The sequence below is a fragment of the Dermacentor variabilis genome, chromosome 8, assembly GCF_050947875.1.
Source record: "Dermacentor variabilis isolate Ectoservices chromosome 8, ASM5094787v1, whole genome shotgun sequence".
Lineage (NCBI taxonomy): Eukaryota > Metazoa > Arthropoda > Arachnida > Ixodida > Ixodidae > Dermacentor > Dermacentor variabilis.
This window is the reverse complement of record NC_134575.1, coordinates 44,029,057-44,055,351: the sequence shown is the minus strand read 5'-3', so window position 1 is coordinate 44,055,351 and position 26,295 is coordinate 44,029,057. Positions and strand designations below refer to the sequence as shown.

The 26,295-nt window shown below is 48.4% G+C and overlaps 1 protein-coding gene across 2 annotated transcripts; it reads right to left on the bottom strand.

The window, feature by feature from the left end:
- Positions 1-18: 18 nt before the first annotated feature.
- LOC142590165 (uncharacterized) lies at positions 19-25,715 on the bottom strand. Of its 2 annotated transcripts, XM_075702058.1 has the most exons (3): positions 25,500-25,715; positions 14,601-16,500; positions 19-1,134 (listed from the first exon to the last, which is right to left on the bottom strand). In XM_075702058.1, exons 2-3 carry the CDS (start codon positions 16,493-16,495, stop codon positions 852-854), a joined length of 2,178 nt encoding a protein of 725 aa, XP_075558173.1. In that variant the 5' UTR covers positions 16,496-16,500; positions 25,500-25,715; the 3' UTR covers positions 19-851. The 2 variants fall into 2 exon arrangements, with proteins under 2 accessions (XP_075558173.1, XP_075558174.1); XM_075702059.1 differs by lacking the exon at positions 14,601-16,500.
- Positions 25,716-26,295: the final 580 nt, after the last annotated feature.

Here is a 26,295-nt window from a genome sequence, read left to right as displayed (position 1 = left end):
ATCATCTTTTAATGCGTTTACTGGTTGTGCCCATTGGCTTTGACAATTGTTGAACAAAACAAAATATACCATTGTTACACTTGCTTTACAATAACCAGAAAATTGATTTTCTTGCTTGCGATTTAATGATCAAGACGAACAGATGGCCTCTGCTACAGCCACATCTTCTGCGACTGCAATGCACTTACAACTTAGGCTTCTGCACCACACCAAATATTACAGAATTGCTGTTACTCACTGTGAAGATACGTGCGATGGCAAAATAATTTATTCCGCATCGTGCATGCTCTAATTTGTCTAATCCACCAAATGAGGCATGACAAGTTTCAAATCACTGGTTCCTTAACCTCCAGCTTTTTTTCCTAAGCCAAAGTTGAACCCTCACATTCTCGTATGTGGCAACTTCCTTTAAAGCACATCTTGGTGTACCTACACCCTGCATGTCGTACTACTTGCGCAGAAGAATGCGGCGTGAACATTTCTGCAACGAAATGTCTGTTTATTGGAAGCAAAAAAGTACGCGATAACTTCAGCCCTTCGGGAGCTGAGTACCATCCAAGTTCCCATGGTAACCAAAAGTATAAATCTGGTGAAGATAATGGCATATTTACTAGGCCTCACATTCAACGCAGTTTTCGCCGGAACTACCGCAAAGGATAACAATTAAAACAAAAATGAACGTGGAATTCTTCCTAAGTATACACGGGGCTTACACCCATCCCACGTTCTGAGTATAATGTATCGAACAACGCACACCGTCCTCCACAGAAAGAACATGTGCCACGGTTGTCGATCTTTCACACCGTGGCTCAGGTGGCAAACAAAAGTGCCAGCAGGTCCGGCGGAAACGTTCAGTCAAACGCTACGTCGTCCAGCTGCAGGTAGCGCCTCACGTGACACCAGCACTCGCTGTTGAGGTCGTCCAGCTGGGCGCGTCCGTCCTCGCGCGGCCGACACGTGACCCGCTGTTTGACGACACCGGCCAGTCGCATGAACTCGTGCAGACCTTCGATGCTGCGAAACCGTTGTCGCACCATGCGAGCTGCCTCGTCCTCGTCTATGGACAGCACTTCCACAAGCTCGGCCATCAGCGCCGGATGACGCGACACCCGGTCCAGAGCAGCGGCGCTGAGCCTGCATTCGGGAGAGAACTTCATTGAATTTAGCCGCATGGGCAGTGTCGGCTTCCTGGTAATATGAATTTTTTTTTACAACAATATAATGGTTTTTCTGAAAAGCTAACAGAGCTGGTTCAAGACGGGAAATGAACCACTTTAGGAAATGCGGTTTCAGCCACCTTCTCTGTTCAACTATTTCATTCTTCCTTCGGTCGACAGGCACTATGTGTGCGGAGACCACTTTATGTTACCATAAACGCACACATTCAAGAAAGGGATTTTGCTTATGCAGCTCTTACCCGCTAAACAGTCTCGGCACGGTATGTTTGAAACAAAAATGTCTGTAGAGCGCGCCTGTCTATGTTGGTAACATGCCCAACTTCTCTACCAATCGCCGAATATGACAGCAAGATATCGGCGCTGTTAACATAACGGCGGAGTCGCTTTCAGTGAGCATGGAAGACGCTCACACAGAGTAAGCATAATGCGATCAGACACTTGCTTTCATTGTTTTCCGTGCTACAAAAAACTATTTTGCCACGTTCTTCGGCTGGCGCGTTCTCCTTTATATCTTACGAGTACCTTATTAACCACGTCAAAATTCATATATACAATCAATACAGTAGCGGCTTTGATGTTGCACAGCTAAGCATGACGTCGCGGTATCAAATCCCGGCCTCGGTAGCCGCCTTTCAATCCGGGCGAAATGCAAGGAAACGCCAATATCCCATGCATTGGGAACCTTAAAGATCTCCTGGTGGTCCAGGGAGAGAGAACACATTTATTTCAGCCATCGAGGTCGTTGCTCTTGAGCTAGAGTGGTGTCCTTATTTCAGGACTCCACTGGCCATGGCTGCTCGAAATTAATCCGGGTCCCACACTATGGCGTGGCTCGTAATCAAATCGTGATTTTGGCCAGTAAACCCCCCTAATTCTTAGAATCAAAATTATTGGGGGCCGAGACGTTAAACTACCCACGCTTCACCTCTGACATTGTGCCAATTTACATTGAATGTGAATTCGGTATCACGTACCATGTGGGACATTGGGAAATATTGAGAATAACAGCAGCGTAATGCTTTCAGGCACTTGTTAAAATTTTGTTTCCTAAATACTGTTTTTATCTACACACATTTAACACTGCACTTGAATTGACTATACTGTTCGCCCTTCCTTATATTAAATCTGCTCTCGGTACGAGTTATTGTTCACCCAGGCAGGCGTTCGAGCTGAATTCCTCACAGTTCGTATAAAAAAGAAAAGAAAAAAAAACTTCCTGAGCGTTTCCATATGCGTAATATAATGCCCGCCTGTAATAAACAAACTTCGAACTTACTATAATGCATGAACATGGGGTGAAAATGACGGTTCAGTGATTATTTTCATAAATCGTAATTGTTCAAAGGACGTTACATTACACATAACATGCCCCACAGTTTCAAAAGTTTCAAAAACAGCGAGACGAAAACTTCTTTCGGGACATTCGGAAACAGTGGATAAGAAACGGCTGTATAATCCTTGCAAAACTGTACTTTTCAGTTTCAATTCACGGTGTATTCAGTGAATTTTGAGTTTAAAAATTAATTCATGATGAATTTCACATAAGTACTCTCGGTAGAGATTTAATTGACTAACGTTGGGAAAGCGTTGACTGACTCCAGTTAAGACAACGTCGATTGGGCCACACCGAATAAACGTTTGGTTGACCAGTTATCGAACCCAAAATGTGAAAAATCCATCCAAAATTATTCGATTCGCTAATCTCTGATTCAAAGGCATAAATTATTATGAGGCATTATATTATTACGGATGTAGAATTGATTTATTTGCAGTGAAAAGGGTAGAAAAGAAATGGGTCGGTCCGAAACAGCCGATCGTCCCAAAAACCTCGCGCTGCTTCTTCCTTCCCTTCCACGTTCCTCCGGTGCGGCGTTACAATATTAACAGGGTTGTGTGCTAAGGAAAGGAAACCACACAAGCATGCTGTTAAGATTTCTTAAGTGCGTAGAATATAGACGGTCCCACTGGCACTATACACTTTAGGTCGAAACACCATGGAGGTCGGTTGAAAGGTGTAGATAGCGCGATCAGCGTTTGTATTTGAATACGCCAAGCGTATCTTTTCTGTGATGTTCTTTTTTACAATGTATTCGTATGTAAAAAACATATTGTGACCCGAGGCTACAAAGTGACCCCTGGCCGGCTCATAATGCGAATGTCAAAAAAGAAACGCTGCTGAAATTTTTTTGGGAGGCTATTGCAACGTTAGGAAACTTACCCTAATTATTGTCGAAGCTAGTATACATCACGGTTACTCCCTTAATAGAGGAAGCCTTCCTGTTCTTTTTAGTGAGGCTGGCTTACAAGTACATTTTGACTGCTTCACGACGTGTAAAAATGACATCCAAAAAGAAAGTTTCAATGAAAACATGGTGACCAATGAGTTTTACTGCATTAGCAATTATAAGGCAGCCCAGATGAATTTTGCCGTCGCCGTCGCCATGATGTTCCGCATAAAGTGAAAGCACGCGAATGGAGCCGACGATGTCGGCTAATTAAGCCCGAGACACATGGTGCGATTTTTGGTGCGATCCGTGGTACGACCATTCGCATCGGCGGCCGCACTCAACAGAATCCCCCGCATGCAGCGCCGAGTCGCACGCCGCGCATGCGACCAACTTGCCGAGTATCGACGTGCGACCGCCGCGTCGGTCGGACGAGCGCAGCCAATGACAGCGCCGGTAGCGTGAACGTCATGGCCACGTGGTAGACTCGGCGGGGCGGGGCAGGAGAGCGAGCGCCATGCCGCCACGTTCACGCCTGTGTTTTCCTTTTCTTCTCCCTGGTCGAAATGCTGGCCTCTTTCGCCGCTGAAGGCGGCACATAAATGGGCTACAATTTGTTTCTGACACGAAATAACTTATAGAATAAAGTGACCTCGGAAGTGTGCATGTTAGAAAACGTTGCGCGAAATAGGAAACCGTTGGCGCGAGCTCGACTCGGAAGCGGTCAGCGCGGACGCGCATCAATCGACTATACGAAGCCGCTCGCCTGGCTGGCGTGTTGGCTCATCGCTTCCAACGGCGTTGATAGTGCTGGTGAATCTAGGCGCTTTATTACGACTTGCGGCCGCACAACAAGGACTGTCGGCACCGGATAGCCGGTTGGCGAGCTAGGCCTGTACCGTCTCCCAGCGATCGAAAGCCCGCCTGGCTTGCTCGTTCGCTTCCGCCGGCGTCGGCGAAATCAATTGTATTGCAATTTCTCGATAAAATCAAATGTACTGCAACTTTCTGCGCGCCGCTGATAGGTTTAGCACTTTTGCTACCACGGTCGCGCGACTGAAATGTCTAACAGCGAGCGACTACCCCAAAATAGTCGCTCTTCGGGAAAAGCGACCATTTCCGACTGGTCCCTTTGCGACCAACTTCGTCGCGCGACTGCTGTCAGTCGCCGGTGTGAACAAACCTCACGACGGATCGCAGGCAAAATCGCACCATGTCTCTCGCGCGCCGCATTCAGTCGCGCGAAAAACGTGGGTGGGTGGGTGGGAGGGAGGGAGGGAGGGGTACTGCGCTGCGCTGCGCTCGGGCAGCAACTGCGTATTTCGCGACCGAGCGCAAGGGGAACTGACGATCGCGGCTCAATCTCGCGCGCGATAGGCGCAATCGTTCTCCTGCAACGGCTCGCCTAGTTAAACTACGGACTTCAACATTTCCGTACGTCGACCGTATAACTGCGCCGCCACTCTCTGCAAATATACCGAACCGAAGAATCGCTACCACCTTTAGTTCTCGCAAGGCAACCGGGAAACATTGCAAGCCTTTCGTATACCGCCCCTTTAAGAGGTAAAAACATGCCTTGAGAAATTTTCGGTTAGTTCCAAATTGAAACACACACAAACAACAAATTTTCCTCCCGCATCGTTTGTTATTCGCCCCAAATTTATGCGAAGTAGAAACTTCGTGGTTTACCTAGCTCTGAAGGGACACCATGAAAACCCGTTCAGATTTTTGAGCACATCTAGCCGCATCTTGCAGTTTCATTGTAACCCGCCGCGGTGGCTTTTAAGCAGGTGTCTCGCTGCTAAGCACGATGTCGCGGGATCGAATCATGAGCACATTTAGATGGGGACGAAATGCAGAAAGCCCCATATATATATATATAAAGCAAGCGTCACTTGTTGCCCATTCTACCGCGCACAACAAAGAAACCTGAGTAAACGCGTACCTAGTTAAAACGATATTATGGAAAATACGAAGTCACACAGACACGCACACAGTATATTAGCAACTAGTGGCTATCGGAATCCCACGACACCACCTTTTGGATGTACAGCTACCACAGAAATTTGATTGCAGTTCCACTTTTAGCACTAAAAATGACCCACTTCTTGAAGGCTAGCACAACCATCGTCTGCGGAAGGGCATTCCACGCACCACTGACCCACCTTGCGATGTCTCCGAGCACCGCTTCCTGAAGACGACGCGTTCGATGGCAGTGTGGCTGGCTACATTGTGTGGAGCTTTTTTTTTTCTCGTAAGAATCGCTTTCATTTTTTTTATTTTGAGTAGAATTACCGTTGTAACGCGCATGCCAATTTCAAAGCACCTTTTATTCTTAAAAAAGTGCGCGTGAGAATTGTCCGAGTACGCTGGGTGGAACATATGTACTCCCAGCAAAGAATGCTTTATATGCTGAATTCATCAAGACCAAAGTTCGAGAAGTTTTCCGCCGTTTTAAAAAAAATTCGAATCTTCTACATAAGGACATAAAACAGGCGTGGCGCGAACATTGTTTCAATGCATTTAGTTCTTCGAGTTCATCTTCGGATGTTACGTGGAAAAACCTGCAATCTCTGTTAAATTACTATGTTCCTGCTGAACAGATACATAGTGTGAAAATAAATGGTATTGAGGTAAAGCACAAAGCACTTGCAGATGCTTTTAACAAACATTTTGTTAACATTGGGGCCGATTGCGCACCGATCAATGATCTTGAATTCAGTTCTCGTAATTCCAGTTCTATATCTTTTTATCCAGTACATGAGGGGGAAATAACTATTACAATTCTCAGCCTAAAAACACCCCGCAGGGGCGTCTGCGTCAGCAGGCGTTTGGTGTGCGGCGACACCACGTACCCGAGCACACGAGGATTGGACCCTCCCGCGTGTAGCCGTGTCCGGGGAAAGGGGGATCCTGGAGGTTGAACCGATGCCGGGTGTTCGGACCTTTAAGCCCCCCCCCCCCCCCGGCGGAGGCAACACACCTCTTTGGCCTCTGCTTCACGTAGACGGCACCCCCGGACTGACCCACCCGGGGGAAATCGGCAGTCGCCTGTTCCTGTCTCTCCCTCCTGAAACATTCGTCTTTCCCTTCCACTTTTAGTACTTTCCTGTCTCCTTCTCTCTTCTATTTACTTCCTTCTTCTTGGTGGCAAGGGTTAACCCTGTGTGGCTACCCAACCTTGGGTACACCATATTTGGTTATAGTGGCGGCGTACGACTGGCGTCGTCCAGACTTGTATGCAAGCTCTGCCGCGTCCCCTCGTTGGGCTCCGTGGTGGGCGGTCGGCGCTGTTGCCGAATTTTTATATATTTTCATGGAAACTGCTTTCCCCAAACTTCCTGATCGCCCTCAGAAACGAGGGCGCACCGAAGATGTCACTATCAAAGTAAAAGAAAACATATCATTCAAAGAGGCACGCAGGCGGGTTGCATACCTTCCTAAGGCCAGCTTTGCCGAAGTGGCGCGTCAGGGGGCTGCGTCACAACGGCCTCCGGCGGCTGTCTGACCCACAAGCCGTGAGTCGGCAGTTACGCCATCTGCCCCCGCGGCGGTTGCAGCTAACGCTGCTCCGTCAACCCAGCAGACGGGGCCACCGACCCCGAAGGTGGGCGCAGCCGAGGCTGACCCAACCTCCCCAGCCCCTTCCAGCGCTGGCCACAGCCGGCGCAGCCAAATCCCTCAGGGAGCCCCATCGACCTCCGGGCTGGTGGGCGCAGGGGTCTTGCCCTCCAAGGCGGGACCCTCCCTGACAACATCTCGCTCGCAAGAGCACGTGTCCGGCGCCTCACTAGAGGCAATGGACACTACACCTACCCTCAAGGCGCACCAAGCGCCTAAGGAGCGGCGAGGCTCCCTCGAACGCTTCAGAAAAAGCAAAACCCCGGTTACAGGGCCTCGAAAGAGCTCTGTAATCTAAGGCACCACTTCCGTTTCCGTAAACACAGCACCAATTTACTTTAAAAATGGATACACAAATAATTCAGTAGAACGTCCGAGGTCTTCTTAGAAACCTTGATGATTTGCAAGAACTCATCCACAAACATAATCCAAAAGTGCTGTGTTTACAGGAAACACACTTAAAATCCAAACACACAAACTTTCTCCGTATGTATGTTACGTTTCGCAAAGATCGCGATGATGCCGTCGCATCATCGGGTGGTGTTGCAATTCTCTCTCATAAAAGTATAGCATGTCAACCTTTACAGCTACGAACGCCCCTTGAAGCAGTGGCGGTGCGAGTTGTTCTGCTAAACAAACTCATCACTATTTGCTCGCTTTATATACCCCCACATTACAAATTAACTAAACATGAATTTCAATCCTTTATAGATGAATTGCCAGAACCTTATCTGGTTCTTGGCGACTTCAATGCACACAACTACCTGTGGGGCGACCCTCGTATAGATGCGCGAGGACGTCTTGTTGAACAGTTCGTTTTCTCCTCTGGTGCTTGCCTTCTGAATAAGAAGGAAGCGACATACTATTCTCTTGCAAACAGAACATTTTCTTCAATAGATCTCAGTTTAGGCTCCCCGTCACTACTGTCTGAACTTGAATGGGAAGTTAACGACAATCCTTACGGGAGCGACCACTTCCCTATACTACTACGAACATATAATAATAATATTTGGGGTTTTACGAGCCAAAACCACTTTCTGATTATGAGGCACGCCGTAGTGGAGGACTCCGGAAATTCTGACCACCTGGGGTTCTTTAACGTGCACCTAAATCTAAGCACACGGGTGTTTTCGCATTTCGCCCCCATCGAAATGCGGCCGCCGTAGCCGGGATTCGATCCCGCGACTAAGAACATATAAAGAAAACGAATGTCTACCACAGGCTCCTAGGTGGAAAATCGATACAGCCAACTGCGAGAAATTCCGAACCTTAACTAGCATATCATGGGATGACATGTCCTCGTTACAAATTGATGCTGCTGTGGATTACCTTACAGCTTTCATTATAGATGCCGCATCTAAATGCATACGTGAAGTGGCTCGGCATTCAAACGGCATGTCCCGTGGTGGAACGATGAATGTAGAGTCGCACGTAGGAATCAAAACAAAGCGTGGGGGTTGCTACGCGCTTCGCCCACTGAAGAGAATCTTGTTAACTTTAAGAAAGTTAAGTCTCAAGGCAGGAGAACCCGCCGACAGGCCAGAAGAGAGACTTGGCAAAAGTTTTTATCAAACATCAACTCGTTTACAGATGAGGCGAAAGTCTCGAACCGCGTAAATAGAATTAGAGGGAGACAAACATATTCACTCCCTCTGGTAAACACACAGGGTGATACGCTGCCACATCAGGCAGACTCACTTGGGGAGCACTTTGAGAGTGTGTCAAGTTCAAAACATTATTCGAAATCCTTTCTGAAATATAAGCAAATAGAAGAATGTAAGCCACTCAAAAGAAAATGTCTACGGAATGAATCCTACAACCGCCCTTTCAGTATTGCCGAGTTGAGAGCTGCCTTGAGCTCATGCAAGAGCTCTGCACCCGGATCTGACCGAATCATGTATGAAATGCTCAAAAACTTACACAATGACATGCAAGTTACACTATTCACACTTTTCAACACCATCTGGGATGCAGGGTAGCTTCCAACCGCATGGAAGGGAGCCATGGTGGTCCCTGTTTTGAAACAAGGCAAAGACCCTTCCTCAGTGGCAAGTTACCGCCCGATAGCCCTCACAAGTTGGCTTTGTAAGGGATTTGAAAAAATGATTAATCGGCGACTCATCCATTTCCTTGAAATGAGCAAAATGCTTGATCCTTATCAGTGCGGCTTCCGAGAAGGGCGGTCCACAACCGATCATCTCGTACGTGTTGAACCAAATATTCGGGACGCATTAATACAAAAACAGTTCTTCCTATCGATATGTCTCGATATGGAAAAGGCGTATGACACAACGTGGCGTTACGGAATGTTAAAAGACCTGTCAGAAATGGGCATCCACGGTAAAATGCTTAACATAATAGAAAGCTATCTGTCCAATCGTACCTTCCGGGTAAAAGTCGGCAATGCACTCTCACGTCCTTTTACGCAAGAAACGGGTGTAGCCCAAGGAGGCGTGCTCAGCTGCACGCTCTTTATCGTGAAGATGAACACGCTTCGTGCTTCATTACCACCGGCCATCTTTTACTCTGTCTACGTGGACGACATTCAAATAGCTTTCAAATCTTGTAACCTCGCAGTCTGAGAGAGACAGGTACAGCATAGCCTGAACAAAGTGTCAATGTGGGCAGACAGGAATGGATTTAAGATCAATCCTAACAAAAGCTCTTGTGTTCTTTTTACAAGAAAGAGAGGACTTATCCCAGATCCTTGCATAGAACTGCGTGGACAACAGATACCTGTAAACAAAGAACACAAATTTTTAGGTGTCATACTTGACTACAGACTTACTTTCGTCCCCTACATTAAACATCTTAAAGAAAAATGTCTAAAAACAATGAACATAATGAAACTTCTATCCCAGACTACGTGGGGTAGTGACAGGAAGTGCCTAATGAATCTCTATAAGAGCCTCATCCGGTCACGATTAGATTATGGTGCCGTGGTATATAACTCTGCCGCCCCGAGCGCGCTAAAGATGCTAGACCCTGTTCACCATCTAGGTATCCGCTTAGCCACGGGCGCTTTCAGAACAAGCCCGATTGAAAGCTTATATGCCGAATCGAATGAATGGTCTCTCCACCTACAGAGATCATACATTAGCTTTACATATTTCCTTAAAGTACGCTCCAATCCTGAACATCCACGTTTTCATACCGTTACCGATATGACGTACGCTACACTTTTCAGCAATCGCCCCTCCATAAGACAGCCTTTCTCGCTGCGTGTGAGGGAGCTTAGCGATGAAATGCATGTCCCACTCCTCGAGCATCGCTTAATGCACCTAACCAAGCTCTTACCTCCTTGGGAGTGGCAGGTGATACAATGTGACATATCCTTTATAAAAGTTACAAAGCACGCTCCTGAGGCTGAAATCAGAATGCATTTCCTAGAACTGCAGTACAAACACTCCTGCGCAGAGTTCTACACAGACGCTTCGAAGTCAAATGCCGGGGTATCCAATGCAGCCGTCGGCCCATCCTTCTCGGAATCCGATGTACTGCATCCGGAAACAAGCATCTTTACGGCCGAGGCGTACGCATTGCTCTCTGCTGTGAAGCATATAAGAAGATCAAAACTTCCAAAAGCAGCGATCTATACAGACTCTCTAAGCGTCGTGAAGGCCCTAATGTCACTCTACAAACATAAAAATCCCGTATTCAATGAACTGTATTCGGTATTGTGTAAAGCGTACTCATCTAACCAGAATATCATAATATGCTGGGTCCCTGGCCATAGGGGAATCGAAGGTAACGTTCTGGCGGACGAGATGGCCACGTCAATCATATCGCAAGCTGTTAACCCTACCGCTGATGTGCCTGTCACAGATCTGAGGCCTTTCTTACGAAATAAACTGCGACATCACTGGCAGTGCACGTGGGACGCGCAAACAAATAACAAACTGCACGTTATAAAGCCCCAGTTAGGTTTTTGGCCCTCCCCAACAAAATCTCGGCGAACAGATGTCGTATTCTGTCGCCTCAGAATAGGACACACATTTGGCACCCATAGTTATCTGCTTACTGAAAGTGAACCTCCAACCTGTGGTAGGTGCGGTGAGAGGCTTATCGTCCTCCACGTGCTCCTCGAGTGTCGGGAAGCCGAAACGGAGAGAAAGAAACATTTTCCGCTTGCTTACCATTATAACATCCCTCTACACCCGGCTACGTTTCTCGGTAAGGAACCGCTTTTTGACAACAGGGCAGTCCTCAACTTTTTAAACGATGTAGTCCTACATGTAATAAGACCATTAAACTCGTAGCGCATCCTCTTTCCAGAGGATGCCGCTGTGATAGTTGTTTTATATAGCACATGCCTCCAGGCCCCTGTGTCGCAAGGGCTCTAACGAGGCCATGGTGCTCTAGTTAATTTTAGAAACTCATGCAATTTTTAATATCGTATCATTATTTTGAAATGCACCTCAATGATCATAGTACGCGTCATTTGTCATCGCCACAATTTTATTACACGTGCATTTTACGCACTTTACAGCGACCATATTTTAGGCCCCTTTACAGCCACGTCACATCAACTCCATAGAACCCATCACTCCACTGCGAAATCATTAACACTTGCATGGCGCTCTTTGGCCATACCTGGCCCTTGCACCATCAAAAAAAAAAGCCTAAAAACAGTAGTGCCAGGGACACTGCCGGCCTTCAAATTAAACCTATAAAATACGTTTCTGATCTTATATCTCAGTGCGTTAGTTATATCTTTAACCTCTGTTTAAACCAAAGTACCTTTCCTCATTGGATGCAGATAGCACGCCTTATTGCACTTTTTAAGAAAGGTGATAAGAACGATTTGGGAAATTACCGACCATTATCAAAGCTTCCTGTGTTTTCAAAGGTTTTCGAAAAAGTAATATTAAGGCGGCCAACTGAATTTGACCAAAAATATAAGCTGCTAACCGACGGTCAGTACGGTTTCCGTAAGGGCATGGGCACTGAACTCGCTTTGCTAGCACAAAAGGAACACCCACTACAGCATTTGGAGGAAAGCAAACTTGTTCTAGGCATCGTCATTGATATACCAAAGGCATTTGATTGCCAATAATCACAATCTTCTCATTCAAAAACTTGAACGCTATGGCTTTCGTGGCAATGTCGCATCTCTTATACGTTACCTATAATACCGCCGACAAATAGTTGTCATAAATGGCTATCACTCAGACCCACCACCCATCTCTTCAGGCGTCCCACAGGGTAGCATTCCAGGGCCTTTTTTATTTAATACGTCTGTGAATGACATTGTTAAAATTAATGAAAGTGTGAAATTTATCATGTACGCTGACGACACCAGCACTTTGATAGGTGGTAAAGATAGTGATCACCTTGTCGACGACGCTAATTTTACGTTAGCAAAATTAGATGAATGGACACGTAGAAATAGCCTCCGGATTAACGAGAATAAAACAAAAGCTGTAATATTTCGAACTAAAAACAAACATATATCAATCAGCAAATACTTATTTCATTAAATGCAACACCTATTGAGATTACTTCCAGTATTAAAACATTAGGTGTCACTTTTCATGAGCATATGTCATGGGATGCTCATGTGGATAGCCTGGCAATTAAACTTGCAGAAGTAATAGGTTTAACATACAGAATTCGCCATATACTTACAGCGAGAATTATAATGTTAATCTATGATTCATTGTTTTCCAGCAGAATAAACTACTGCCATCTAATACGGTCTGACAAAACGCAGGGAAACTTAAAGGGACACTAAAGGCAAATACTAAGTAAAGATAAAGTGATAGATTAGTGCTCGAGAATCTTTAAGGCATCAATGTTGTCGCGAACAGAGCCTTAAAAATCGAGAAATCGACGTAAATGCAGGACATCATTAGAGACTCCCCGGGGACATTCAAGCACTTGCCCGATGGCGAAAGCACTCCTCAGTTAAATTCTGTCACTAGTACTCGACCACTCGTTGCAAAAAAACATCCTTGTGTTATAAGATCACATAAAATGCTACTTGTCCAGTTCCATTTCGTGTTTAGAAAAAAGAATTAATTTAAATTACCGTTGACATCGACGCGGGCGGTCGAAAGGTTTCGTTTTCATCCGACTCTGCGCCGCCCACACTTTCGCGTTTCAGTACTTTCCTGATCGCGTAGTGCCGCAGTGGTTTTGCTGCCCCGCAAAACTTGCACAAATTGCAAGCATCAGACAATTCGATTTCCATGTCATGTCGCGGGATGCCCGAACGGTCTACGCCACTTCACCAAAGAGCAGCTGCAACGGCGAATCCGCCGCTCTGTCTTGGCTCGGTGCCGCCGTCTGTCGGGTGCTGTCTTACTCACCAACAGCAGCAAAGGGCGGTGATGGCGTATGCAACGTCACCGCTCCCCGGGTTGGGTGGCGGGAGATTTGAATTTCGGAAAAGCTATTCGAACCCATCAGGTACAATTTTCCCGTAAACTAAGCCTTTTCTTGGCACGAAACAAGCGTTGCGATGTTTCTGGAAAGGTATTTCAACAGTCCACGTCGACTTAGTATTTGCCTTTAGTGTCCCTTTAAACAGGCTTCATAGGTTGCAGAAAAAGTTTCTTAGAACTGTTGAGGGCTTGCCCTATTACGCTCACACACAGCATCTTTTTGACAAGTGCAACGTAATCCCAGTTGCCAAATTGTTCGACTACATTTTAGGCGAAGCATTTAAAAACAAAAAAGTAACTATCTTCTTTTTACAACGTTTAGCCAACCTACAGGAAAACACGTCTGCCCGCCTGACACGTAAGCCTATGCCCTGGAAAGTGAGAACTTATAAAACAGCGTATCGTCTACACACACTACAGAACAAATTACCCAGGTTACTTAATAGATTAAATAATGAACGCGTTAAACATGAAGATATAACATTAAAAAAACTTACAGTACTTGAACAAATTCTAGGCCGTTAACTTTCCTAACTTTTCGCTTCTGCAAACCACATTTTTCTCTACCCCGTTATTCCCAACAGTGTAGATGGTGAGGGACTGGTTCTTCCTTCCCTTCTTTCCATCCACAATACGTGCTCTATCTGTTTTGCTTCTCTTTACCATCTTTGTATATCTCTTACTGTTATGTCTTGCGGATAAGTGAAACTGCATTTATGTTGCTTCTTTTGTGACTCCTCCGTCGTTGTTTGTTTTTATTACATGAGTGGACTTGTAATTTGTATTTCCATCTTGTCTTATTTCATCACAATTTGCGTACGTTACATTGTACGCTCGGGAAGTGTAATTTCAAACGTGACCATGTATTATATGCCTTTTTTTTTCGTTATAGAACTGCTACGTGTACGTGTGGGGGGCCTGAGGCTCTGTCAAGCTGCCATTCATGACAGCTTTTACTGCAGGTCTGCTGTGTCGTGTGTTCTTACGGGACACAAGACATTATTATTATTATTAATCACTCGCACTGTAAAACGTAAATTGAAAAGAAAGACAAAATAATGAACAAATGCAGAATAATGCGCTACCAGTTTCCATTATTTAGCCCTCTTTGATAAAGCTACGTCTGTGTAGAGCTTAAGAATTCTCACAGGCGTGACCAGTCTAAAAATAATGAAGGGCGGCGTCCTTACCTGTCACATCGTGCGTGGTTGAGCAACTGCGCAGCTCGGGCGACGAGGCCAGAGTTTCGTCGCGATGTGTCGCGCACGGCGAACCAGTCTGCCGCCAAGTGAAATTCTCTCCAATGTTTCATGGTGATGCTGCAGAGCGTGTAGTTATTCAAGATATCTGCGCGTAGACGGCGAAGGAAGGCGCGTAATGCGCATGGATCAAACGACATCAAGATGAGCTTTCGGATAGTCTGGCTTCGCATTACCGCGTCACCAACCAGTTCGACATTCTGGTGTCTCCCAAATGGAACATCAATGCTGAGCTGGGCAATGCTCTTGTTGAGCAGAAGCGATCTCGAAAGTGCTGGCCACCAATCGATTAATTCACGCTCACCAATTAGCATGGTGACGTGCAATTTTCGGAGTGTCGTCGTCATTGCTATGTATTCACACAGAGCAGAAAAAATTTTACGGTCCAGCATCAAAAGTGTCAGGCTTAACTCTTTCAAGCGCGAAAACGTGGACAGCTGTTGAAAAAGCGGCAACGTTGTTGTTGTACCCCAGCCCGTTACGTCTATCTGAAGTTCGCAAAAATATTTGCCATAAGGAACAAAGAACTCGTCGGCAACGCAGGGCCCTTTGGAACCTTTGAAGAAAACCTTTTCTTCAGCGCCGCTTTGTTGAAGGGCTTTGACGACTCCAGACAAAAGACGGCTTTCTCTTTCTCCAACTTCGATGGTAGCCATCTTCAGGCTTGTGTGTCCTGACAAAACACGGAAAAAAGGTGCCCAGTGCTCAGTACTCCAGATGCTAAAATTCAAAGTCAGATAATGTAACGTGCTGTTACGCGCAATGGCATCTTGAAGGGCAGTGGTGTTGGGCGGCATTGTGAGATATACCAGGCCCTCCATAGAAGTGTCATGCATGTAGTAGCGCGGTGACACATGAAATCTTCGCAAAACTCTGTTTTCAGCCAGCACTTTCGATGCCAACTCAACGCTTTCCAAATCCAACGTAACCTTGACAGCTTGCAAGCTCGACACTGACTGGTTCTTCAGCATACCTTTGAGAATCCACCTCCAGCAATCGTCCGAACAGCAATCGCAACTAGAGACCACCTTCAAATTTTCTAGCGGCACATCGCCGGTCAGAAATTCAACAAACAAAGCCGGGTCAGCGCGTATTACGGCAACGCTTAACGACAAATCACGCAGTGTCGAGTTCGTCCTCAGTGCTGTCAAGAACTGCTGCGCTAGCGTGCTTTCTATGTGTTCTACGAAGGACCAGTCGAGTACAGTCAACGTAGTTGTGCTTCGAAGAATAGCAGAAAGGCTGCGTGGACAGAATGAGTAACGCGAGGCATCAAGTTCCTCCAGGCATTTCAAGGAAGAAATGACGTTGGAAAGCTTTTCTATTTTTTCGGATACGGATCGGACGGCCAAGCTAAAATGAACACTGACCGCTTTCAATGAAGAATTTCCGTGAAGTGTATTGCAAAGCACCGGGAAGCACAGACGAGCGGCTTCACTAAATTCGATCATGTGCCCAATTTGAATTCGTGCCACGCAGTGATGAATACTAAGAAGCCAGTACAGGACAGTGGCTGCTTGACGTAGTCGTCCTTCCCTAGGTCCGGGAAGGCAATTATTGTTGATTTGCAGCAGGCCGAGTTGCCTGCCGGTTTCTGGTAGTTCGCGTAGCTCCAGATGTAGCTGGCACAGGAACTCATTCCATACGGTAAGATTAGAAACAATCTGACACGCTCTGTCTTCAGCAGCCGTGCAAGGCATGCGATAGTCTATGAGCTTTCCTGAAAAAAAGCCTCTGGCGCCTTCCAGGTTAGCCAGCAAGTTACTGACGTCCGCAGCTCCAACAGGTCTCGAGGCGTCTATCACAGGATTCGTGGGGTTCGCCATTTTGCCTGCACGAATAAAATAACCTTTTTAGGGGATTAACCTGCTGCAAAGCATTGTACAGTATAGCGGCTTCTCATTGTGTTTGCGAGCTAAGCATTGTTGCTTGTGTTTCGTTAGTTTGGAGGCCATGGTGCTGCCTACCAGTGGCTATTCTACAGCATCAGGTAGAAGCAACGCTCACTTTCTTTGCTCGAGCCATGTTTGCAGTCCCAGAGCAGGAGCAGAGTAGAGCAACGCATGCGTCTGGCCGGAGCCGGGCCCGCTTTATGAAGCCCGAGTTCTGCCCGGGCCCGGGAAACCAAGATCGGGCCAGGCCTGGGCGTATATGACCTAGCCCAGCCTGAGTCCGACCCGGGCCCATGCTACCGAGCATAGGTGTTCACTGTTCAGCTTAGCCAGGTGAGCCTCACCTTCTCGGCGCGTATCAGCTACAGTGCCTAAGCAATAAAAGACCGAAATCTTTGTTTCTCCCATGGGAAGAGAGAGAGGGAGGAAAGGGCAAAGGAAAGACAGGGAGATTCACCAGAGATTATCTCCGGTTGGCTAACCTGTACCGGGGCAAAGGGGTGTGATACGTGAGAGAGAGAAAATAATTTTAAAAAGCCATACACACACACACACGTGCACATGATACAGAACTGTTTCTGTGGGCACTGTCAGCCAGTCTGCGAAGGCGTTTATAGTGTTACGCAGTGTCACTGTCCAATCCTACGTCACACAGTGTGCGGTCACAATTTGTCACAAAGTCCCGTGTCTTTTAAGTAACCCAGCAGGGCCTTCATAGCGGATCGCGCAGATGTCCGCGTAGGCCAATTTCCAAGGATCTTCTTTTCCGTTAGTGGGCGCTTGTCCAGTTGGTCTAGGCTGGCTGAGAGGGCTGCGCTTTGCGGGTTGAAAGGAGGGCACTCACAAAGAAGGTGTGCGATTGTTTCGTTGCACCCACAGAAGTCACAAAGTGGGCTGTTGGCCGTTCCGATAAGAAAGCAGTACGCATTTGCAAACATTACTCCATGCCATAGACGGACTAGAAGGGTACAGTTACGTCGCGGAAGGTCGGGCAGATTACGGAGCTGTAAATTAGGGTCCAGGATATGAAGGTGTGCACTTTTGAATTCATATGAATACCATTGAGCTAATGTTAATTCACGCGTAAATGCGGAAATTATTTTCGCTGCGTTGGCTCTCGACAGAGGAACGGCAACGCAGTTGACGCCGTCATGGGCAGTACGGGCAGCTGCGTCCGCTCGATAATTGACATGCCACAGTGACTAGGCGACCACTGATATATCGTTTCCTTCGTCAACTATACGATGGTGGACTACTCTGATCTGTGGGACGAGCTGCTCATGTCAGCCGTGGCGCATTGTGCTGAGTGATCCAGCTGGCCCATTGCCTGAGCTGTTATATTTCTGCTGGTGTGCATGCATTTACCTTGATCGTACAATTTGGTCCTATGCAGTAATTTAGAATGCGAATATATATATATATATATATATATATATATATATATATATATATATATTGTGCTGTAAAATAGGGAGCTGTGGGGCTGTGGCTAGGAGAGAGACAACGACAACGACAAAGAACAACCTTGTTTCGGTGCTCAGTCGGCTACACTACCTCAAGCTGCTCCAACGTTCTAGTCGCGAACGCTTACTGCTCAAAGTGCTTCGCGACATTTGGTGGAGGTGCTGGACTTATTGCCAACCTGGAACTCCGAAGCCGGACGATCCCTGTCACATCTCCCATGCCTCAGGAGACTAGTCCTACCGCGCCACCCATGGCACCGCCTCCAGCCGTCTGTCCTGGTGCGCCACGCCAACGGGATCCTCCCATATTCAATGGCACTGACGATCATGACGTAGAGGACTGGCTGTCATCATACAACCGAGTGAGTGCCCACAACAGATGGTCTGAAGCTGACAAGCTTGGCTAAGTCCCATTCTACCTTTCCTTTTCTACTTCTACTCCTTGCAGTTCAGAAATTTTCGACAGAATCAAGCAATTTGTACGAGAAGAAGTGGCGCGCCAACTCTCTCTTCTGCCAGTCGCTCCAGCCTCAGAGCCGCGCTTGTCTCCAGATCTACGTCCCATGATACAAGAACAAGTCGCTAACGCAGTAGCACTTGCTCATCAACCGCCTCCTACGCCTGTGCCACTTACGTACGCTGCCGTTGTCGCTAATCCAAGGCCTCCTTCTGCAGGTAATCAATCCAGACTTACCAGCGCATTTCCTTCACCTCCGCAAGCAGCTGCAACATGTTCTCCTGCCCCCTCCCCCCCCCCCCCCCCAAGCAGCTACTGGCCGCCACAGCAGCCCGTGCGCCCACCTCGCCAATATTTCCAACAGTCTCCGCCCGCTGTTCTCAATCCATGGCGCACCCATGACAATCGGCCTATCTGTTATTCGTGCGGCCTACCTGGGCACGTAGCACGGCTTTGCCGCCGGCGTGGATGGCATCCTTCGGATTCTCCGAGGGCACAAAGTAACGGTTTCGACTCTCCGTCCCGTTCTGCTACTGCCGCTCAGCCCTTCGAAGCCTCGTCTCCTCTTTCCCGACCCGTCAATACCCGTCGGTCTCCGTCTCCCCGTCGGCGTTCTCTGTCGCCGCTTATCCGTCGTCCTGAAGCTATCCGAGAGGAAAACTAAGGACCGCAGTTCCGGAGGCAGGAACTGCGATCTCAGCGAACTCCTCAAGACCTCATTTATTTCCTGCGAACGTCCTTGAAGTTTATGCAGAAGACATTGCCGTTCATGCGCTTGTAGACACGGGAGCAGCAATATCAGTGATTTCGGACAAACTTCGTCTTACCCTTAGAAAAGTCGCGACGACTTATTCAGCCATTTCATTACGTACAGCAAGCGCTGCGCCGATTGAACCCTTAGGGAAGTGTACCGTGCGTGTTGTTATAAGCGGCGCTTTATACCATGTTGAGTTCGTTGTTCTGCCTCGCTGCTCCCATGCCATGATTTTAGGATGGGACTTTCTCTCCTCTCATCATGCCGTTATAGATTGTGCCCGTGCTGAACTCGCGCTGTCGCTATTCGGCACCAACGTTTTTGAAGATACTGATGACACTTCCGGTCGTGTGTTCGTCACCGCCGACACCGAGATTCCTCCATACTCTGCCGCACTTGTACCAGTTTTCTGCGTTGGGTTTTCCGACTCCACAGTTCTTTTCACGCCGTCTAAGCTTGTTGCTCGCCGCCATCCTTTCTTGCTTCCTTTTGCCCTTCTCGCCATTCGACAAGGCTCGAGCGCGCTTTATGTATCGAACCTGTTTCCTTGCCCTGCTAGGCTGCTCCACAATGAGTGTCTTGGTTATGCCGACGAAATCGAACCAAGCTTCCTTTACGATGTGCCTGACGACCCGATTTCTCCTCCGGTTGACGCTCTGGCCCTTCAAGTTTCTCCTCCCACGCAGCCGTGTGACCCAACATTTTACCAGAGTATTGATCCCAACCTCACTCCAGCGCAGCACGCCCAGATCGTCCATCTTCTAGACCACTTTCGCACGTCATTCGACCTACAACAATCTCGCTTATGCCGTACTTCCACTGTTGTCCATCACATCGACACCGGCAACCATGCGCCTTTACGCCACAGGCCGTATCGTGTATCCGCCACGGAGTGTAGCGTGATCGCTGAGCAAGTTGCATACATGCTCCAACGCGGTGTCATACAACCTTCGCACAGTCCCTGGGCTTCTCCTGTAGTGCTGGTAAAAAAGAAAGATGGCACAATTCGCTTTTGCGTGGACTACCGGCGACTTAAGATCACACGCAAGGACGTTTATCCGCTACCCCGTATTGGACGACGCGCTAGACTGCCTCCAAGGCGCTGAATTGTACTTATCCTTAGACTTACGATCCGGGTACTGGCAAGTGCCAGTGGCTGAGTCAGACCGTCCGAAAACGGCCTTCATCACACCTGACGGTTCATTTGAATTCAACGTGATGCCATTTGGCCTGTGTAATGCGCCTGCCACATTTGAAAGAATGATGGACAACGTCTTACGCGGCCTCAAATGGCAGACATGCCTGTGTTATCTGGACGACATCGTTATCTTTTCACCGGACTTTCCTTCCCACTTACTTCGACTTGAACGCGTCCTAAAGTGCATCGCCGATGCTGGCCTCCAGCTTAACTTGAAGAAGTGTCACTTCGCTGCCCGGCAGCTGGTCATCCTCGGCCATGTCGTGTCGAAAGAAGGTGTACTCCCTGATCCGGCGAAACTACAAGCTGTTGCCCAGTTTCCCCGACCAACGACTTTGAAAGAACTGCGCAGCTTCATTGGATTAGCGTCATACTTTCGCCGTTTCATCCGCAATTTTGCCACTATAATAGCACCTTTAACGCAGCTTCTTCATGGTGGCCACAACCTTTCAACCTGGTCACCGGATTGCGATGCCGCCTTAACAAAGCTGCGTCGTCTCTTGACGTCACCACCAATCCTGCGCCATTTCGACCCCAGTGCTCCAACTGAAATACACACCGATGCCAGTGGCGTTGGCCTTGGGGCCGTTCTCGCTCAGAGAAAGGCTGGCTTCGATGAGTACGTCGTTGCCTTCGCCAGTCGTGCACTCACTAAACCTGAATCGAACTATTCTGTCACAGAAAAGGAATGCCTCGCTATAATTTGGGCCATAACCAAATTCCGTCCGTATTTTTATGGCCGCCGGTTTGACGTCATAACTGATCACCATTCGCTGTGCTGGCTGTCGTCCTTAAAAGAACCGTCCGGTCGTCTTGCTCGATGGGCCCTTCGACTGCAGGAGTACGACATTCGCGTGCTGTATCGTTCTGGCCGAAAACATTCGGATGCGGATGCCTTGTCTCGTTCGCCACTAACAGACGAGGCTAGCTTCCCGAAGGCCTCATTGTCAGAGTCTTCCCTTGCTGCCACGGACATTCTTCTGGAGCAGAAGAAAGACCCATGGATTGTGTCCATGCTGCGTTTTTTCCCCAGCCCATCGACACCCACTAACAATCGCGCATTACGTCGCCAAGAACATCACTTCTCCATTCGCGACGGGCTCCTGTACTGTCGCAACTACCTTCCGGACGGCCGCAAATGGTTGCTTGTCATGCCGCGACACCTGCGTTCGGATATTTATGCACCGTTCCACGACGATCCCCAGTGCGCGCATGCAGGGGTACTGAAGACATACGCGCGTCTGCGTCTTCGTTACTACTGGCGGGGGATGTATCGATTCATCCATCATTATATCCGCTCCTGTCTGGTTTGCCAACGCCGTAAAGATCCCCCTCGTCGTTCAACCGCCCCATTGCAGCCTTTGCCTTGCCCAGCACGTGCTTTTGATCGAGTAGGCATCGATATTTATGGACCTCTACCAACCACATCAGATGGCAATCGCTGGGTAATCGTGGCCATCGACCATCTTACGCGCTATGCGGAAACTTCCCCTTTGTCCAGCGCTTCTGCACGTGACGTCGCCTGGTTTCTCCTGCGCAACATCATCCTTCGCCACGGAGCTCCCAGGGAATTACTCAGTGACAGAGGCCGCGTCTTCCTCTCCGACGTCATCGAGGCTCTCCTCAAAGAATGCCGCATCATTCATCGCACCACTACTGCGTATCATCCGCAGACTAATGGCATGACCGAGCGCTTTAATCGCACTCTTGGTGACATGCTGGCCATGTACGTTGCATCCGACCAAACCAAATGGGACCATGTTCTACCTTTTCTGACCTACGCTTACAACACCGCCACGCAGACTACCACGGTATTTTCGCCCTTCTTTCTCCTGTACGGACGCGAACCTTTTTCCACAATGGATACTATCCTTCCGTACCGTCCTGACTCCACGGAAACAACTACCCTATCCGAAGCTGCTGCACACGCAGAAGAGTGTCGCAAGCTTTCCCGTATATTTACGTCAGAAGACCAGCAACGCCAGAAGCATCATCGAGAAAGTTCCAATGCTCCTATCCTATGTTCCTGGCTCGCTAGTGTGGCTTTGGGTTCCAGCCTCTACCACTGGAATGTCACCGAAACTCGCGTCGAAGTACCAAGGCCCATACCGCGTGATCAAACAAACGTCTCCAGTCAACTATATTGTGGAACCCCTCGAGCTACCTTTGGATCATCGCCGTCGTGGACGCGAAATTGTGTATGCCCAGCGTCTCAAGCCCTACTATGATCCGCCTGTGCTGTCCGACCCGTAGGTCGCCGGGACGGCTTCCTTTTCCGCGAGGGAGATAACTGTACTGTAATATAGGGAGCAGCGGGGCTGTGGCTAGGAGAGAGACAACGACGACGAGAAAGAACAATCTTGTTTCGGTGCTCAGTCGACTACACTACCTCTCGCTGCTCCAACGTTCTAGTCGCGAACGCTTACTGCTCAAAGTGCTTCGCGACAATATATATATAAACTTGTGCTTGTTTTCAAGCAGAAGTTACTCGCTTGAGAGCGTCGGGCTATCCTGACGGATTACTCGTCTCAGCAGCCGAGGCAATCCGCAGAAAAAGAAAACCTAACAGCCAAGCGAAGGTCACCGAAGAGCAGTCAACAGAAAACGACCGTAAGGTCGCGGTGATTCCCTAGAAGCATCAAATCGCTCATCGTCTTTTAAAAAATGGGTGAGCGGGTTGGCGTCCGTGTTGTGTTTTCTGCTCCACACAAGCTTTGTTCGTTATCAAGGAAAATCATCCTATCAAGAAAGGAAAGGCCCGAAGTCGGGCACCGCAACCGTTACGTGGATTGTGTGTAGGGGGCTGTGTACCGAATCCCCTTGAAATGCCGCGCGTGCTACGTAGGTCAGACAGGCAGGTGTCTGGACGATCGTCTGCGTGAACATGCGATTATGAATGGAAAAGAATGCTTCTTAGTCCTGCATTGTAGCGCATGCGGTTGCACCGCTCTGTTTGAAAAAAAACAGAAGTAATCTTCACACACAGGGATGATCGAACTCGCATCATCATTGAATCGGCTAGCGTGGCAAGTGAAGAATGCATCTGCGTGAGCAAGCCATCCCTGGCCTTATCACGAAGACAGCATTCTTAAACAAGGGCAGTGCGAACAGTGAGCGGTAATGGCATCTCCATAATGTTATCTTTGTTTTTCTTGGTTTGTTCATCTGCATTGTTTCATTCTTACATATATATTTTTATGTGGCTTTCCTTCTGTTTCTTTATACATAACACCTTGCACCAGGCAATAAAGCTTGTCGGCAGTAAAAGCTAGTCCTCGGTTTTCTTAAGACTCTCTATCCCTGCTTCGCGCTGTACCACACAAACTAATATGGAAAACCAACTAGCCCAAACTATCACACTTCTTCGCTGAAACAAAACGTGTTCTTCCGTGGAGCTACTTTGTCACGCTTGCAAAGCCTCATTGGCCACGGATGATAGGCACCAAATCTCTTCGAATTATTAGAAGTCTCTTTTAAACAACTTGCACAAAAGTTGTGTTACACTGCTTCGTTCTGCCAAGCAACCGCTTGGCACTTTGTTTACCACTGCCGAGACACGGGCAAGACCTTGGGCCGCTCCGGCCGCGATGACTCGGGTGACCGTATCCGGCAAGCTGAACCCAAGCAGAGCCGCGCAGCGTGAAGTGCTCAGCGACTCACGCAAGCCCGAACACCAGCTGCCACCACGCAGTACGCTTCGTACAGCGAAACGAGTAGCTCTAAAGGATACGGAGAACTTACAAAAATATGTAAGCCGGCTTACCGGCAAGACTCATTCTCGGCCAAAAAACATCAGTCTACTGACTACAATATTTTCCAGTGAGACCCTCCAGGAAGGAAGCGCGAGCACAAAACCACGCCCGGCCAGGAAATCACAAAGTCGCAGAGCACGCAGTCCTGCGCGGCCGTTACAGTCTTTGACGCAGCAGTACCGCCGTCCCCACGCTTTCCTTCCCGGGCAGTTTTCGATGTCTTGCAAATCTGCCATCGTAAAACAGCGGTATGAGAACGTTTACCTGCAGGACGGTGGCGCACGTAAGTTTCGAATCAGACGCGGTCGTAACTACAACACGTGCGCCAGCTGGATTCGACGCCGTCGACTGAAGTTGGATCAGTGCCCGCGTTGCCCTTTCGACGCTACAGGTGGCGCGGCCGTCGCCGGGAAACTCCTCTGTCAGGAGCGTATAGACCAAGCGACCACGGCGGGTCTATACTTCTTACCCTCTTTTTTTTTTCGTGTGAGAGCCTGCGATGGGGGGGTCCACAAAGTTGTTGAAGCCATCGCTCGGCGCTACTCAGAGTAAAGGTAAATCATGAAGTAAAGGAAAAGTAAAGCGTAGTTCCCTGTCGCTTGGCCTGTATGTTTTCCGGCATTCCTGCGTGCTTACATACACGGTGAGGCCACCGCAAAAAGCACGTGTGCGCAAGCCGACGCCTTTTAGCTCGAGCAGCAAGCGACTTCTCGAAAGGCCAGTGCGAAAAGCAGGCGCACGCCTATCTGCGCTCTGAAATGCGAGCGCAAGAACATAGCGAGCCGCCTAAATCCAATACAGAAGTCACAGGTGGAGGGGGGCGCGGTGCCGCCAATTTCTGACACTAAATTCAGTCTTACCTCATTCCTTCATTGTCATCACCTGGTACTTCAAATGCCTTCTATACTATAATCATTCCCCTCTTCCTCTAAACGATGCAGTATTCATTTTCATCGTTTACTTTTAGCCTTCCCCGGTATACAGGCGCCATAATATTATCCACTAGTTCGGGACCACCGCTCTAACTATACTCGTACAGTGCTACGGTACCTGTCACACGCCTTCAAAACTGTCTTCCACAAATGACGCATACGACCGCTATTGCGCGCCGGAACAAAAATGCAGAAACAGTTTTACAGCAGGGTTCCTAAATGATTAACGAATAAACCGTGCGCAACCCCCATCGCGTGTCGCAGAATCAATCGCCTAATTTGAAACAGGCGGATCGTTACGTGAACTACGAGAGCGCTGAGACGACAGGATTTCGAGGAATATCGCTATATGAGAGGGTGCGAGAAAACGTTTATTACTCACATGAAGGCCAGCAGTCTGCAAAGAATGAAACGCTTGCGCCTCCGTGAAACACACCAAGGTCACGCTCGCCGCCAGCGGAACGCGCTCTCTCATCCGGGACACTGTGGCAGAACGGCGGCGGTCTGGCGCCGATGTCCCGGGGACGCAGACACGGAGACGCCGGCGAACCTGGGAGGTGAAACAGAACACTGCGAAGCCAGCGCTACCGAAAATATGAAACGGCGCGTCGAACCAGCTCCCTGTGCCTAACCGCCTTTGGATAGCGCCGCGCCATGTTTGTTCTATCGGGCGCAGTCGTGTACTGATGTTGGTGCTTGCTGGACAGCTTTCTTCGGCGTGTCTTCGGTTAGGCTTGTGTGTGCGGGTTGTGTAGGCGTATTTGTGCATGTTGTCTGTTTGTAGTGTTTGCGTGTTTGTGTTGTACTCGTGGGTGTGCGAGTTTGTGTACGTGTGCGTGCGTCTGTTGTGCGTCCGGGCGTGTGTGTGTGTGTGTGCGCGCGCGCGCGCGCGCGCGAGAGGGAGAGAGAGAGTTCATGTGCGTTTATGGTCTACGTCTGTGCTTGAGCCTGCATGTACTTATGTGCGCATGACTGTGCGTGTCTGTGGCGTATACGTGTGTTCGTTTATGTTTGTAGTGTGCCCGTGTTTTTGTGTATCTGCGTTTGTTTGTGTGTGCCTGCGTGTATGTGTGAGAGCGTGTTTGTAGTTTGTGTGTGCGTATATGTTTTCGCGTAAGCGCAGGTGTGTATGCGCGCATGTGTATGGGCGTCTGTCTGCTCGTACTTGTGAGAATGCG